The sequence below is a fragment of the Notolabrus celidotus genome, chromosome 6 (assembly GCF_009762535.1).
Source record: "Notolabrus celidotus isolate fNotCel1 chromosome 6, fNotCel1.pri, whole genome shotgun sequence".
Classification (NCBI taxonomy): Eukaryota; Metazoa; Chordata; class Actinopteri; order Labriformes; family Labridae; genus Notolabrus; species Notolabrus celidotus.
The window spans coordinates 35,569,613-35,585,885 of NC_048277.1; the positions used below are offsets into that span (position 1 = coordinate 35,569,613).

General features: G+C 38.7%; 1 protein-coding gene across 1 annotated transcript in view; it reads right to left on the bottom strand.

The window, feature by feature from the left end:
• LOC117814264 (pleckstrin homology domain-containing family A member 7-like) overlaps positions 1-16,273 on the bottom strand; it is a 289,372-nt gene that overhangs the window by 149,538 nt on the left and 123,561 nt on the right. The window contains exon 4 of the mRNA XM_034685487.1: positions 2,952-3,035. Within this exon, the coding sequence (XP_034541378.1) occupies positions 2,952-3,035 (84 nt within the window). The remainder of the gene's footprint in view (positions 1-2,951; positions 3,036-16,273) is intronic.

The window sequence follows — 16,273 nt, forward strand, 5'->3', positions numbered from 1 at the left end:
TTCTCTCAGACCACGCCCCCTCAGGAAGTGGGTGTGGCCTCGGCTGTCCAGCACGTTGATCTAATGTTTACATGTTGGCTGAATATACACGGCTGCTCAGAGATCACGTTACTTCAACCCTCTGAATCTGATCCAGAATCTGATCCTGACGGAGAGGCGCCTGCAGCAGGACCTTTCTGAAGGATTGGTCACAGATTTAGTGTTTCTTGTTGTTTTATTTGTCAGTATGTCGACGTGTGTCTTGGTACACAGCTACGAACATGTAGCTATGTGGCTATGCTAACTAGCGCTAGCACTTATCCATGATAAATAAAAATCATCCACTAGATCTTCAAATCTGCAGACGTGGGGAGTAAAACCGACCTCTGCCAGAAAGGCAGCAGGACCTTTCTAAAGGATTGGTCACAGATTCTGTGTTACTTGTTGTTTTATTTGTCAGTATGTCGACGTGTGTCTTTGTACACAGCTACAGCTACGACATGTAGCTATGTGGCTATGCTAACTAGCGCTAGCACTTATCCATGACAAATAAAAATCATCCACTAGATCTTCAAATCTGCAGACGTGGGGAGTAAAACCGACCTTTGTGTTTATTGAGACAGCCTACAACTAGCATGCCTCCCTCCTAAGCTCCTTGTTAGCACACATGTGTGCAGGGAATGAAAAACAGAGGGGGGGGTTGAGTTGTATTTTATACAGTCTATGGGCTGAACAAGCTCCGAGCTCTGACTTCCTGTTACAGACCGGATATTGTTGTTACGTAACAAAAACACGGAAGTCTGAAACGGCTGGTTTCAGCACACATTTACAGAAAGGTGGAGAAATCAGAACAGGGGCAGAATGGATTTTTTTCATTCTCGGGGGGTTTGTAGACAGGGACACATATTTCAGGTAGAGAACCATTAAAAAGTCCATTTTGCATGATATGTCACCTTTAAAGAAAAGTATGTAGTAGTTCAGGGTTTATAGACTTTTTATCTCAGCTCTGACCCTTTCATTCCTCAAGACAAATATTCAACAGCAGCATGAGCGCTGCTAAAGAATGCATTCAATATCACATCCAGCGTCACCTCCTGGGGGATGAGCAGGTGACTTTGAATAGCTGAATAACTGAAGGAAAAGTATGAATACACAAAAACACTTGAAGATAGAGTCAGTCGACTACAGCAGTCAACAAAACAAGTGAAGGAATGTGAGCAGTGTCTTAGATTTGTCTGGATTTTTGAGTTTCGCTCACCAAAAACACGTTGGTAGAAAAAAAAAAAGAAATAAAAAGAAGCCAGGAGCGAGATGTGGGGTTATTTCTTTCTGAAAAAGTTTCTAAAAAGCTTTCCAACTGGAGCAGCACAAAGCTCCCGGTGAGGATTTCTTACCGTGTCAGGAAACGTTTAGAGAAAAGTCACCTCTCATCGTAATCTGGTGCAGCCAGAAAAATAAAAAGTCACATCTCTTGAAACTGAAACTTTTGATAGTCTCTGTCGTGGTGAGATTTTGGTGTCAGGATGTTTTCAACCAAAGGAAAATCCTCTGAGTGCAACACAATCTGCTCCTGAACTACTCTGAGGAAGCACCTGAACTCATCACATCTCTTAAAGGGATAACGCACAAAGGGCTGCCAAGTGAAGGTAAACAAGTGTGCTCAGAGCTTTTAAGTGTTGTTATCTGGGATTTCACAAGGCAATAACACTTCAAGCATGACTGCAGCTTCAAATACCAACCAGCTAAATCTCTTAATGCAACTTTAACAGCTACATTTTTGTCGCATTGAGTTGCAACTACTCTGAAATAAGACTTTTGCAATAACCGGTATTGATGATAACCAAGGGAGAGGTTCCGGTGGCTGGTGGTGAGGCTTTCAGCAGTGTGTCTGCCCCCTGGTGGCTGGCTGCAGTATAGGTCAAAAAATCTGTCTCCCCCATTCATTTGAATGGGGGAGCAGTCAAACTTTAAAAAATAAATACATGTGGTACAAATGTTTCTCCCGTCCGTATGCTGTGGTTATATGTAGTTAGTATTTGAGTGTTTTGTGTCCAAGGCCTCTTTTTCCTGAAACGTTTCTTTTTCGTTAGTTATTAGAGTTTAAAAAACGGGGTTTTACTTCCTGTTTCCTTTGATTCACAGCCGCCGTGGAGTGAAACTTTAAAGGACACACAGCGTCTTGTGACGTTACGCTGTAGGGTGGAGCTTATTACAGTGGCTTCACAGGCTCTGGCTGCACAATGGCGGCGCCCAGGAGAGGGTTTTTTTGGCTTCAGAACTGTACAACGGGAAGAGGCGGAGCAACGCTGTCCATTTTTATTTACAGCCTATGATGATAACCATCTTTTCAGATAAATGAAATGTTGGTATCGTGCTAAAAATGAGCATACAATAATACCATGTAACTAATTGGTTCATAGTAGGGGGCGCTAGTGGTTCTTTTCACTGGTTTCCACCCGCAGTAAAACAGAAGACACACAAAGAAGAACCAGCAGGAGCAAACAGAAGAAGACTTGGTGGTTAGCAGGCTATAGTTGTGGGCTAGCCAGCTGGCTGTTATCGCAGTGCGTGGGTTTTGATGACAGATGAGAGCGAAGCACTATACCTGAAACAGTCACATGGTAACTTTAAGGCGTTGGAAGGATGATTTTAAAGTCAGTGTCAAATCGAAGGTCAAGTTTAGAGTGATGGAACAAGAAACCACAAAACGGCTATCACCACAAAAGCAGGAGAGGATTGTGTTAAAATCTTTCATTTTTCATCATCAGTTCACCTCCTTAAAGACGAACAGCTCACAGGTGAAAAGAGGAACATAATCCACATCATCTCAGAGCTTTAAAAACTCAAACACAGCTGCAGAAAGTGACTTGATCCAAACAACACAATATCCATCCTTTCATTTCAAACAGAGATAAAGTTTCATCACATGTATTGACAGAGCAGTAGAAAGGTGAAGGAAGTCAAAGACTCACTGTTCATGAAGGATAAAATCCATGTTCTCCGGAGAGATCTGTCCGCTCACAGGATGCCGAAACGACGTGGTCCTCTGGTTATGACTGAAGGGACACAGGGGAGAGAGAGGAGACTAAATTAGTCACTGTAAACACCGTGAGGACATCGCTTTGGATTTTCATGCTGCGTTCACAAGTACAGCCGACACGAGCCGATCATTCCCCAGAGGAGCAGCAGGCTTAGGGAGCGCCAACCTCTCCACCCTGACAGCCCTGACTTTCCCAGCACCGTGTTGAATGTGAGGGGTGGCTGCAGGATGCCCACCCCTACCCCACCCTATCGCTCACACCACCCAATCCCAGCCTGCCAGTCCTCAGCCAGTGTGGGACACAAAATGTTGGGATCAGCACAAAACGCTGGACAGTGCAGGCCTGGGCCTCCGTCGGGTACAGGCTCAGTCTAAGCCTCAGTCAGAGTGCAAAGCTTTTGACAGCGTAAACAACAGCGGGTGGGGTGGAGGGTCACAATGTGAGAGTGTGTGTGTGTGTGTGTTTGTGTGTAAAGAGGTTGAATGCTTCACAGCAGAGAGTTGACAATGAGCACTGAGGTATGTTGCGGTTTGTTATTAGGTTTGAACATTTTAACTCAGATTAATGGAGACCTTATTGGGTTGAGTCAGGTTTTAATCTGAAATAAAAAGAACACACTCAAACAGAATGAACAAGGGAAACTTTATTCAACAGTCAAAATGAAATAACAGGAGAAGAGGAAAGAGATTGTTCTGATTACCTACAAACTGGATAATCTAAAGAAGACTATTTATTTTTGATGTATTTAATATATATATTTTTTGTATTATTTTTTTTTAAATCAATTTCTATTTTAATTTATTTTATATTTTTTATTTATGTTACTTTGTTCTATTTTTCTTTATTTGTACTCTGTTTGATCTAAAGAAGACTGAGTATTTATTTTTAATTTATTTAACATTTTTATTTTTATTATTCAGTATTTTTTGATTAATTGTTTTATTTTTAATTTATTTTTTAAATACATTTCATTGTAATTTTTTATTCATTGTTTTATTTTTAATTTATTTTTTAAATACATTTTTATTGTAATTTTTTTATTCATTGTTTTATTTTTAATTTAGTTTTTAAATACATTTTTATTGTAATTTTTTTATTCATTGTTTTATTTTTAATTTAGTTTTAAAATACATTTTTATTGTAATTTATTTTATTTTTCATTTATTTGCACTCTCTTTAATCTAAAGAAGACTGAGTATTTTTTTTAAACTATTTTATTTATTTCATATTTTCATTTTTATTCTTAAATATTTTTATCATCTTTTTTTATTTTTATTTTTTTAGATACATTTCTATTCTAATTTTTTTTTCTTTATGTTTCTTTGTTTTATTTTTTTCTTTATTGTACTCTCTTTAGTTTATTCTTTTTTTTTAACCCCTATTCTTGTACCACTTGCTACTATGTCTGTTTTGCTGCTACAACCTACTTTCCCCCTGGGGATCAATAAAGTATTATGTTATGTTATGTTATCTTATAATATATCACATCATGTTATAATATGTTATATAAGGGCTGTCAGCATTAATGCTGTAGTTAAGCCACTGCTCTTGTTGCCGCCATGATGGAAAATAATTCATTTAGATGAGTTTTAGATGCAAACATATGTCAGGTAAACTAGTAGCTACTCTGCTCATTCAATAACACAGCATGTATAAATGTGTGTCTTCCCTGCAGGAACAACAACAGACTCATGAACATGTAGAAGCTGCTTCAGTGCTGCAGTTTGTCCAAGAATCAGCTGAAAGAAGAAGGCCAACAAACTCCCGCAGAGCCGCTTCACAGTCACCAAGAGAAACACCACACACACTCGGCAAACACACACAGTATGTGTGTTCAGAGCGCGTCCCGTCTCTAACAACAATCAATAGGTAGTAACACTGTTTTCCATTCAGCAGCAGCAGCCGCTCACATTACTCATGCTCCACAGACTCCTGCTCCCTGTGGCAGAAGATCAAATCCTACAGGACTACAAGACGTCCCAGGAGACCGGGTGGACACGGCAGCATTCTGTTCTTGGCTCACAGTGTGAGACCGTAACACAGCAGATAACATGTTATCTGACTTCTTCTCAGCTCATCCTGATGGGTCAGCAGAGACACTTCTTTACTACAACCATTATTACTATCACTGATTGTAATGACCCGGCTCACAAGACATTACATAAGAAGGGTCAGCTAAACAAAAGAAAATTTATTGAGAAAAGAAAGTGCAAAGAACTCAAGATTTACAGAGAAAATGAGGTGTCAGTAAATCAACCAACAAATCTACCTATCCAAAACAGCCTACAACACGTTACCTCTACTCCATCCACATCTCTGTTATTTGCATGTTATTTATTTTATTTTTATTGAGTTTAAAAAATATATAATAACTATAACTATAATAATATAAGTAATAATAGTATTATAATATTATTATTATTATTATTATTATTATTATTATTGTTATTATTATTATTATTATCCTATTATTACTTATATTGTTATCATTATTGTTATTTCTATTAATATACTATTATACATATATTTAATGTTAATATTAACAATACTATTAATGTTATATGCTAATATTATTAATATTTTGATAATAACAATTATAATTCTACTCCTTCCCCTACTCTCTGTTATTTGTATTTTATTTATTCAAATTTAATTTGATGTAAAAAATATATAATTACTATGACTATTACTATTATTATAATAACAATTATTATTATTATTATAAAATATTATTATTACCATGATTGTTATTTTAATTAATATACTATTATTAGTATTATATATAATAGTAATATTGCTAATAATATTAATGTGATATGCTAATGCTATTAATATCTTAATAATAATTATAATAACAATAATAATAATAGTTATTATTAGTAGTATTATCATCATGATTGTTACTATTTATTTATCTAATTTATTTGCACTTTATGTTAAGCATTTTTTGGTACCTACAAAATCACTATATAAGTCTTATCAATTATTATTATTATTATTATTATAAATCAGTGTGTGGGTTAATAGGATGAGTGGAGTGTGTTGCATGATGTAAAATAAACTACAATAACTAAAGCCAACTGAAAAAAACATGCTTTCACTGGAGAGTCCTTCTTGATCTGAGCACACTTAAAGACTTTGATCTAACTGAACTCTTGTTTTGCAACCAGAGCTGTTAGCATCCCCTGCAGAGTAATGACGATGCACATTAAAGGCACTGCTGCTTTGGCCTTAATTTGATCTCTCATATTCAGTTTGTCCATTTCATCAATATCAGAATCCTGATCAAACAAAGTCAGATAGCAGGAATGTGCAAGAGAAAGTGTGTCAGGTAGCATGATTTAAACTTGTAACAGGGCTTTTGTTCAAGTTTTCTCATACCTGAAATACCTTCTCTAAGCTGACAGCACCAGATGTGTTCATGTCTGTCCTGCTCTGGTTTGGAGGAGTCTGGCCCTCTCCTTCCACAGCTGCACGATATCAAAACTCCCACCGCTGCAGGCAGAAACGCAAAGGGCCTAATGCAAAAGAATTTATAGCTTTCATAATCCCTGACGAATCACCTTCAGTGGCCCTCAGCAGACTGTTCTCACATTGACACATGAATGTTTGACAGCCGGGCGTAAAAAATCTCCACAGAGTGAAAATGTAAAAAAGGGTGCTGAAGAGCATGAAGAACCTTTGCTCCCAATCCCGGAGGAAGGAGAGCAGCACAGAGCTGCAGGGAGAGGGTGTTAGTCATGCTGTCAGGGTGTGTATTACAGGACTAAATAATCCAGTAGTATTCCTCTCAGAGGGATACGCTCCACGTTTCCACAGAAGAGGCCGCCCTGTGGCCCCGACTGACGCGCTCGGGGAATTAATAATTGTCTGAACAGGATGGAATTACAATCGATCAGTTGTAGCATGGAAAGTGAAAACAGATTGTACCGACGGGCCCCCCCGAGTCAGAAGTGAAGGCTGAATATTTATCTGAACTGTTGTGTCCCTGAACCAATCAGTGAGCAGACTGAGGTCCTCAGGCAGGAACTTGTTGACTGTTCGTCCGTCTGCTTAAAACTAAAGGAGACCGAGTGTTTACTGTTAGAGCTCACCGGCTGGGAAACGACCTGCCTGAGGAACTCCTGTTCACCGCACCACAATCCACTCTAACAACGATCCTGGAGAACACATTTAACACTTAACTTTTTACAACTTTCCCTGGTTGGTTTATTTATTGTTGTTTAAAGCACAAAAACTGTGTGTTTCATTGTCAGGCACTACACAAGTAAAGATGTAGTTGTAATTGCAGTTGTGGTTGCTGTTGTTTTTTATAAGTTAAGTTCTGCTTGATGTGGTTTTAAATGTGGTTCTAACATGCTGCTGTTGTTGTTGTTGTGTTGTTGTGGTTTAATGCACAGTTGTTGTTTTAGATGTTGATTTTGTGTCATTCTGGTTTTGTTGGTAGACATTCTTATGACTGTTGTTTTGTGTTGTTGCTGTATAAATGTGGTTGTGTTGTTGTTATTTATTGTCTTTGTTGTGTTGTAATAGTTGTTGTAGGTTATATGTGGTTGTTTGTTTTAACACTTGTTGCTGCTGTGTCATAGAGTTTGTAGTGTAAAGTATTTGTTGTTGTTGTTATGTATTGTCTTTGTTGTGTTGTTGTTATCAGAATCAGAATCAGCTTTATTCTGAGTTAAGTATGCTTGAACACACAAGGAATTTGACTTTAGTAAACTGTGCTCTCTTTGTACAAGGCAGAATAGGAATAAGAATAAGAACTACAATAAAAAATAAAATAAAAATATAATAACATTAGCTATAAATACAAAGAAACAACAAATAGGCTTGACTAATACGTACAGGCTAAAATAATATGATAAAGTGCAGTGGTGAGTTGCAGAGGTAGTTTTTACATTATAAAATAGTAGTTAAATAGTACAAAAAATAGAAATATGGAATTCTGCTTTGAGAATTGTTGCATTGTATATCTACATGTATATTTACAGAGAGTATTTATCTGACAGGTATGACACTGTTATGGTTTAGTGTTCATCAGAGTGACAGCCTGGGGGAAGAAACTGTTCTTATGGCGGGTTGTTTTGGCGCACAGTGATCTGTAGCGCCTGCTGGAGGGGAGGAGTTTGAAGAATTTGTGTCCAGGGTGTGAGGGGTCAGCGGTGATGCTACCTGCCCGTTTCCTGGCCCGGGACCGGTACAAGTCCTGGATGGGGGGCAGGTCGACACCGATGATTTTTTCTGCAGTCCTTATTGTCCGCTGCAGTCTGTGTTTGTCTAGTTTGGTTGCAGAGCCAAACCAGACAGTGATGGAGGTGCACAGAACAGACTGGATGATGGAGGTGTAGAACATGATCAGCAGCTCCTGGGGCAGGTTGAACTTCCTGAGCTGACGCAGGAAGTACATCCTCTGCTGGGCCTTTTTTCTGATTGTGTCTGATTGTGTCTTATTTTGTAATAGTTGTTGTAGGTTATATGCTGTTTGTTTTAACGCTTGTTGCTGCTGTGTAATAGAGTTTGTAGTGTAAAGTATGTGATGCTACTGTAGTGTAATAGTGGTTGTAGTGTGTGTGTGTGTGTGTGTGTGTGTGTGTGTGTGTGTGTAGTTACTGTTGAGTGTGTGGTCTTAGTTCATGTGTTTTTGTTGTATTGTTTTTGTATTTATGCTTCTTGTGTTGATTTTTCTTTGTAACTGTGTTGCTGTTTTGTGGTAGTTGGTGTTTTTGCGTTGCTGTTGATGTTGTGGGTTGAGTTGTAGCTGTCGTTATGATTGGTCGTTACTTTATTGTGTTGTTGTAGGAGTTAAAGATGTACTTGAAGTGCATTTGTTGTTGTTATTTTGTTGTCGTCACATGTTCTGTAGTTCTGTTACAGGTGAGCTTGTGTTTGTCGTTGCAGTAATGGTTCTGTTGATGTGTTGTTATGCTATGTTGTTGTGGTTGTGTTTGTAATTGTTGTTACTACTGTTCAGTTGTTGTAATGGGTTGTCTTTGTTTGCTTTGTGTAAAGGCTGTGGTTGAAGCTGTACTTTTGTGTTGTGTCGTTTATGATGGAACTATGATGTTGTGTTGTAGTTTGTGTTTTTATGTTCCTGTTGTGTTGTTGAATTGTTGTTGTTGGTTTGTTAATGTTGTGTTTTTATTATATTGTCATTGTGTTGTTGTTATTATGGTATTTTGTTTTGTCAATATTATTGCTGTGATTTTTATTATTGTTTTGAGTTGTTATGTTTTTTCTTTTGTGTTGATGTGTGGTGTTGTAATCATACTGTATATTTAGTTGTTGTGGTTGTTGTTGAACTTTATAAACAGCTTCCTACCATGTCAAACCAATCAAGCAAAAAACTTTTATAATGAGGCTCGGCACTTTTTCATAATCTTTGTTTTCATACCTTAAATTTAACAACATGAATAAATAAATAAACACAAAAGAAAACAAACAGTTAAACCCTGTCCGTCTGTATTATCTGTTACACTGAATGTGTGTTAAATGAGTATAAATATGTATGAGAGGCTCTCAGGTGAATCCTGTAAGTGGATTAGATTAAAATATTTGCATTACATTTGCAGGAAGTAGTGACATAAATTTGTACGTTAGCAGGAATTTATGCTAACAGGATTTAAACCCCATTAACATCATTTCTACATGAACATGAATCCACTTCATTAAGAGCAGAGGTCTCTGTTCGACGCTGCTTTCACACCTCTCTCCAGAGAATAGTGATTATCTATAACTTACAGGTGTGAATCTGTGAAGGACAACACACTCTCACACCTCCTGTACCTTCGTAAACATGTGACATGAGATCATAAATCAAAGAAAGTGAACTTTGTCATGATGACAGCGGGGAGACATGTCTCATTTACACAGATCTGTGAGAAGTAATGGATGCATGCAGAATTCAACGTGTCATTATGAGATGAAATCAATATGTGCAGCCCATTAATCCCGCTCACTTCCTCACACTGTTTAATCTTAAAGAGGTATTTATGAGTGCTGAGGACACAGTCACCTCGAATCCTCTCGCAGTGAATCCAGATATCGACCGTGGATATTCAAACAAAGACTTGTTTATGTCTCAGCTGATACTGTGCAGCAGCAGCAGCTCTCAGGGGAAACTGATAAATCTCCATCTGAGTGCTCGCGCAGTTTGAATGGAGAAGAGCGCGTCGGTGTCCTGAGAAGATGTTTATCAGCGGCTGTGATTTCATCCCGCAGCTGGGTTCAGAATAGCACAACATATAATAGACGTGATGGTGTCATTTAAGAGGAGCTGAGGCAACGCTGACCTCGGAGGTGAAAGGAAAAATGTTGAAAGCAGCACTAAAAGCTTTATATAGCAGCCTTTTAACAATGCCCTTAAACACTGGTAATAAAAGAGCTTTTTTCACGGTGTAGCTCACATCTCTGCCTCCATTTACTGCTCCCTGTGTTTTTCTTATTCTCATGGTATGATGTGTCGATGCAGCTGCAGGAGAGCTGGATGAAATGAAAATACAACTGTATCATGGATTCATTTTGGATCTTGCATTTATAATTTGGAGTTTTGCTTCAATCAAGTCATATACAGTTGAAACCAGAAGTTTACATACACTGTAAAAAGAGACATAACCTTTTTTTTCTCACTGTCTGACATCAAATCAGACTAAACTTTTTTCTTTTAAGTCAGTTAGGATTGCCAAAATTATTTCTATTTGCTAAATGTCAGAATACTGTCAAAGATAATTTATCAGAGATTAGTGTGATGGAATTCAGCAACAAATTGGCGTCACAAACAGGATCTTAACGACAAAGACTGGTAAGTGCAAACTTTTATTTGCTTTACCATGTCTGAGTCTGACAAGATCTAGAAGAAACTGTAATTGGGATTTAGAATTCTAAACTTGACACATAGTGACAGTAGTGAATTGGTAATTGCTGTATGTAGATATTTTTTTTAAGTTAAGGCGTTATGGAATAAAATGGAGTATACAAATTTTTAGATGTTGGGCATCGGGCACCCTGCGGGGGTAGTCAAGAGGTCTGAGCCAGCTTTGGGCTGCGACTCGACACAGAAAATATTCAATCTGTGAGTCTTAACCCTTGGGAAAAGTTCTGAGGTGAATCGAATGATTAGAGGGTTCATCTCGTTAAGACAAGACCAGTTGTGATTCTGTGTTCGGCGGGACAATAAGACTCTGCAAAGTTACGGACTTCAGAGCAAAAAAAGGGGGTCGAATTTTGGTATAAATCCCTCCTATTTAAATAAATAATAAGTCCCAACACTACTTACTTATGTGCATTAAGTTACATAAGTCAACCAAGAGAGAGAGAAAGTAGATCGAGCATAACCGGCCACATAAAAGTACAGCAACTGAAAACAAAATTAAATAATTAAAATTTCCTTGAATTCAGAAGACACTCTGAATGCAGTTGAAGTGTTTATTAAATGTTTTGTGTTTGCTGTGTGTTTTTCCTGGTTTGTGTTGATATTGTGTTATATGTGAAATGTTTATTGCAAAATGTTTAATCATCAGTCCACAACAGCTAATAGACCCCAACATGATAAAGATAAGAATGGCGATGAGGATGCAAACTATTGTAAGAGGCTTGTGGAAGGTTACCCAAAACGTTTGACCCAAGTCATACAGTTTAAAGGCAATGCAACCAAATACTAGGGAAATGTATGTAAACTTTTGACTTTGAAGAAAGTAATACTAAAATCTCTAATCAATTCTCTCTGTCATTATTCTGACATTTAGCAAATAGAAATAATTTTGGCAATCCTAACTGACCTAAAACAAAAAAAGATAAGTCTGATTTGATGTCAGACAGTGAGAAAAAAAAGGTTATGTCTGTTTTTATACAGTGTATGTAAACTCTTGGTTTATTAATAATAATAATAATAATAATAATAATAATAATAATAATAATAATAATGCATTTTATTTATAGGCGCCTTTCTTGGCACTCAAGGTCACCTTACAACATTAAAAATAAACAGAGTTTAAATAACAAACAGTAAATAAAACACAATTTAAAAAGTTTTAAGTGAATGGTTTCAACTGTAGTTAGGAATGCATCCAAGAAACTTCCAAAAAGAGTGACAGCCCCAGGTAAAAATCACAATCAAGACTTCAGCCAAGTGGTCAGAGCTACAAAACCAAGGCAGTTTATGTCATGCTACATCTAACACAGCATGTTTACAGCGCTGTAAACCCACATGAAGATTCAACTTGGCTGGTTAGGGATTGGCTTTGCTTGTCTCCTCCACTTCAAAACATACTGAGGTGATTCTTTGGCAACTACACTACCAGTCAAAAGTTCGGACACACCTTCTCATTCAATGTTTTTTATTTATTTTAATTATTTTCAACATTGTAGATTAATACTGAAGACATCAAAACTATGAAATAATCTGGTTTTGCCATAATCTGGATTACAACAGTAGTCAAATAGGACTATCCATTGTGTACTAACTCTACCTCTGAACAACACAACTGATGGTCTCAAACACATTAAGAAGGCAAGTCATTCTACAAATGAACTCTTGACAAGGCTCATGTTCATTAGAAACCATTCCAGGAGACCACTTCATGAAGCAGACTGAGAGAATACCAAGAGTGTGCAAAGCTGTCATGAAGGAAAAAGGGGGCTACTTTACAGAATCTAAAATATAAAACATATTCTGCTTTGTTTAACACTTTTTTGTTCATTAAATAATTCCATATATGTTCTTTCATAGTTGTGATGTCGTCAGTATTAATCTACAGTGTTTACAATAATTAGAATAAATAGAAATCCTTGAATCAGAAGGTGTTTCCAAACTTTCTGACTTTTTGACTGTACAAATAAGAGATGTGTGTCAGTATGTGGCTTTCTCTGTACAGTAGTGTTCTTGTGCTATCCGAAATTCTGACAATAAATGTTTCTTAAATAATTGTTTGTTCATGATAAAGGTGAAACGTTAGCTAGAAGTTAAAAAACAAGTCCTTGCTGTTGTTGAATACAAAGCGTCTGCCCTGCTTTTACCCTGTTTCTTGTTTTATATTTCACATTATTTTGCTGCTGCTCACTGTTTCTAACAGGAGAGTGCAGCTGAATCACAGCATCAGCTAAAAGCACACGGTGCAGCTGTAAAAATGTGTTCCACTTAATCCAAACTTTTCTGTTTTATCATACATTTTTATTTCCAAGGACAAGCGAGGCACTACTTTACCTTCCTCTGCTCGCTCTCCAGCCATGAGAGACTTACATAACAGCCATATCATTAAAGGAGCTCCCTCTCAAAAAAGCCCCCCTGGTTAAAATAGCCTCCTTGATGCTGACACTACGAACGCAGAGCTCCATGTAAGGTGTGCTGTTTACCTGCAGAGGAGCTCTGACGACTCCAGAATAAAGTCTGGTGAGTCAGCATGCACCGCGCTGATGGGTAGAACACTTTCAACGGGGAAGTTTACAGAAAAGTTTCTCTTTTTTGATGCTTTTTCTGAAAAAGGTTGGGGTTTTTTTGGGGGGGGTGGGGGGTTAAGTTATATTTTTTGGCCTTTTTGCCTTTATTGGATAGGACAGCTGAAGAGAGACAGGAAATGTGGGGAGTAGAGAGTGGGGGAAGACATGCAGGAAATGGTTGACCGGCCGGGAATCGAACCGGAGACCTCTGCGACAAGGACTGTAGCCTCTAAACGTGGGGCGCTTAGACCGCTAGGCCACCAGCGCCCTGACAAAGGTTTTTTTACTTAACAGCAGATGTAAAGCTTTAAGCTTTATACACGTCATTTCAAAACCATCCGCAGAAAGAAAGAATAGAATAGAATGGAACGGAATGGTTCACATCAATTAGTATGGGAGGTAGAGCCTTCAGTTATCAGGCCCCTCTCCTTTGGAATCATCTACCAGTCAGGGTCCGGGAGGCAGACACCCTCTCTACTTTCAAGAGTAGGCTTCAAACTTTCCTTTTTGATAAAGCTTATAGTTAGAGCTGGATCAGGCTTGGACCAGCTCTTAGTTATGCTGCTATAGGCTTAGACCGTTGGGGGAACTGACACACTGGGATCCTATCTCAACCCCTTCCCCCCAACCCCCCCCATCACTTACTTTAACTCCACCTGTCCCATCGAAAGTTACTAACCATAGACCTTTCTGGAGTCCCTGAGCTCCCTTGTCTCGTAGGTTCCTTTTAGCTGCCACTGCGGACGTTCCAGACTCCAGCTGATACGGACGTGCTGGACTCTAGCGGCAACAGCTTCTACGACTCGTCTCATCACTATCACCTCTCTCTCTTACTCTCCTCTATCTGTCTTTCCAGACCCATCTCGGTCTCAGCAGATGTGTGTCTAACATGAGCCTGGTCCTGCTGGAGTTTTCTGCCTGTTAAAGGAAGTTTTTCCTCGCCGCTGTAACTAGCTAAATACTGCGATGTGCAATGCTCATGATGGATTAAGGTGGGGTCAGACTGAGTCTTACCCTGTCTTGAAGTTGGGTCTCTGTTCATAATTTGACACAGAGTGGTCTAGACCTGCTCTGTTTGTAAAAGCGTCTTGAGATAACATTTGTTGTGATTTGGCGCTATGCAAATAAAGATTGATTGATTGATTGATTGACAGAGATTCATTCCAGAATGCAAGAGAGACACCAGGGTCAACTTGATCACATGTCCTATCAAATCAATCCACAGAAAGTAGTCCGAACTATTCCCCCTCTGCCTGTTGACACTGTGGTAAAAACGTTAGTGTGGTCTCAGGCTGGTCTTGAGAGTTAGGACATAATGACAGTTAGCGGGCCCAGATGTGAGAGCAGCCTGAGGAGCTACTGGACCCCAAACATCTCTCACAGGGAAAAGTGGAGCAACATCCTGTCCTGCAATCCAGGCGACAGTCCTGCTCACTTTCTCTATCTTTACCTGAATGGAAATGCTCAGGTTGGGGGGACTTTGTGCTGCAATGAGGAATCCATTGCAATGGGAGCAATACCGACCTTAAAAGGTGACATATCATGTGAAATCGACTTTTTAATGGTTCTCTACCTGAAATATGTTTCCCTGGCATGTCTACAAACCCCCCGAGAATGAAAAGAATCCATTCTGCCCCTGTTCTGATTTCTACACCTTTCTATAAACGTGTCTAAAATGAGCCGTTTCAGACTTCCATGTTTTTGTTACGTCACAACAATATCCGGTCTGTCACGGAGTCAGAGCTCAGAGCTTGTTCAGCCCATAGACTGTATAAAATAATACTGAATCCCCTCCTCCGTTTTTCATTCCCTGCACACATGTGTGCTAACAAGGAGCTTAGGAGGGAGGCATGCTAGTTGTAGGCTGTCTTAATAAACACAAAGGTCAGTTTTACTCCCCACGTCTGCAGATTTGAAGATCTAGTGGATGATTTTTATTTTTTCATGGAAAAGTGCTAGCGCTAATTAGCATAGCCACATAGCTACATGTTCATAGCTGTGTACCAAGACACACGTCGACATACTGACAAATAAAACAACAAGAAACACAAAATCTGTGACCAATCCTTCAGAAAGGTCCTGCTGCAGGCGCCTCTCCATCAGGATCAGATTCTGGATCAGATTCAGAGGGTTGAAGTAACGTGATCTGTGGGCAGCCGTGTATATTCAGCCAACATGTAAACATTAGATCAACGTGCTGGAGAGCCGAGGGCACATCCACTTCCTGAGGGGGCGTGGTCAGAGAGAAAACAGACTGTTCTGAGGAGGGCTGAAGAAGAGGGTTTTTCAGGCAGACCAAAATCTGATTTCAAAGTGTTTTTTTGAGCTTAAACTTTAAAGACATGTTTTGGGGACCTCTTAGACCAATATATATTGATGAAAAAAGCGTGATATGTCACCTTTAAAATTGGAGGGACTATTTACTTAGCAGAATAAAGAAGTCATTTTTAAATCATAAAACTCATCTTCAAACTAATGTTTTTTGTCAAACTGTTGATGTATGTCTGTAGTTGGTAGCTAGGCAATAAACTGGAGACAAGACCCCTCTGCTTCCAGTCAGGGTCCTGCTCACCCTGTCGAAATTTGAATATGTCTAACCACATCACCCCCTTACTTAAATGTGTGCTTGGTGAGTGAAAGGAAACAGTTGTTGATACTCCAGTGAAATATATTTGGGGTATTTTGGCTTCACTTTTGAACAATGAGAGGAGGTTCAAGACGCCTCATCCATCTTTACATACAGCCAATGTTTGTGACATTCATAACAACATATTCAGTTTAAGTGGCCTTCCACTTTACTGTCAGAGAAAAGCACCAACAAC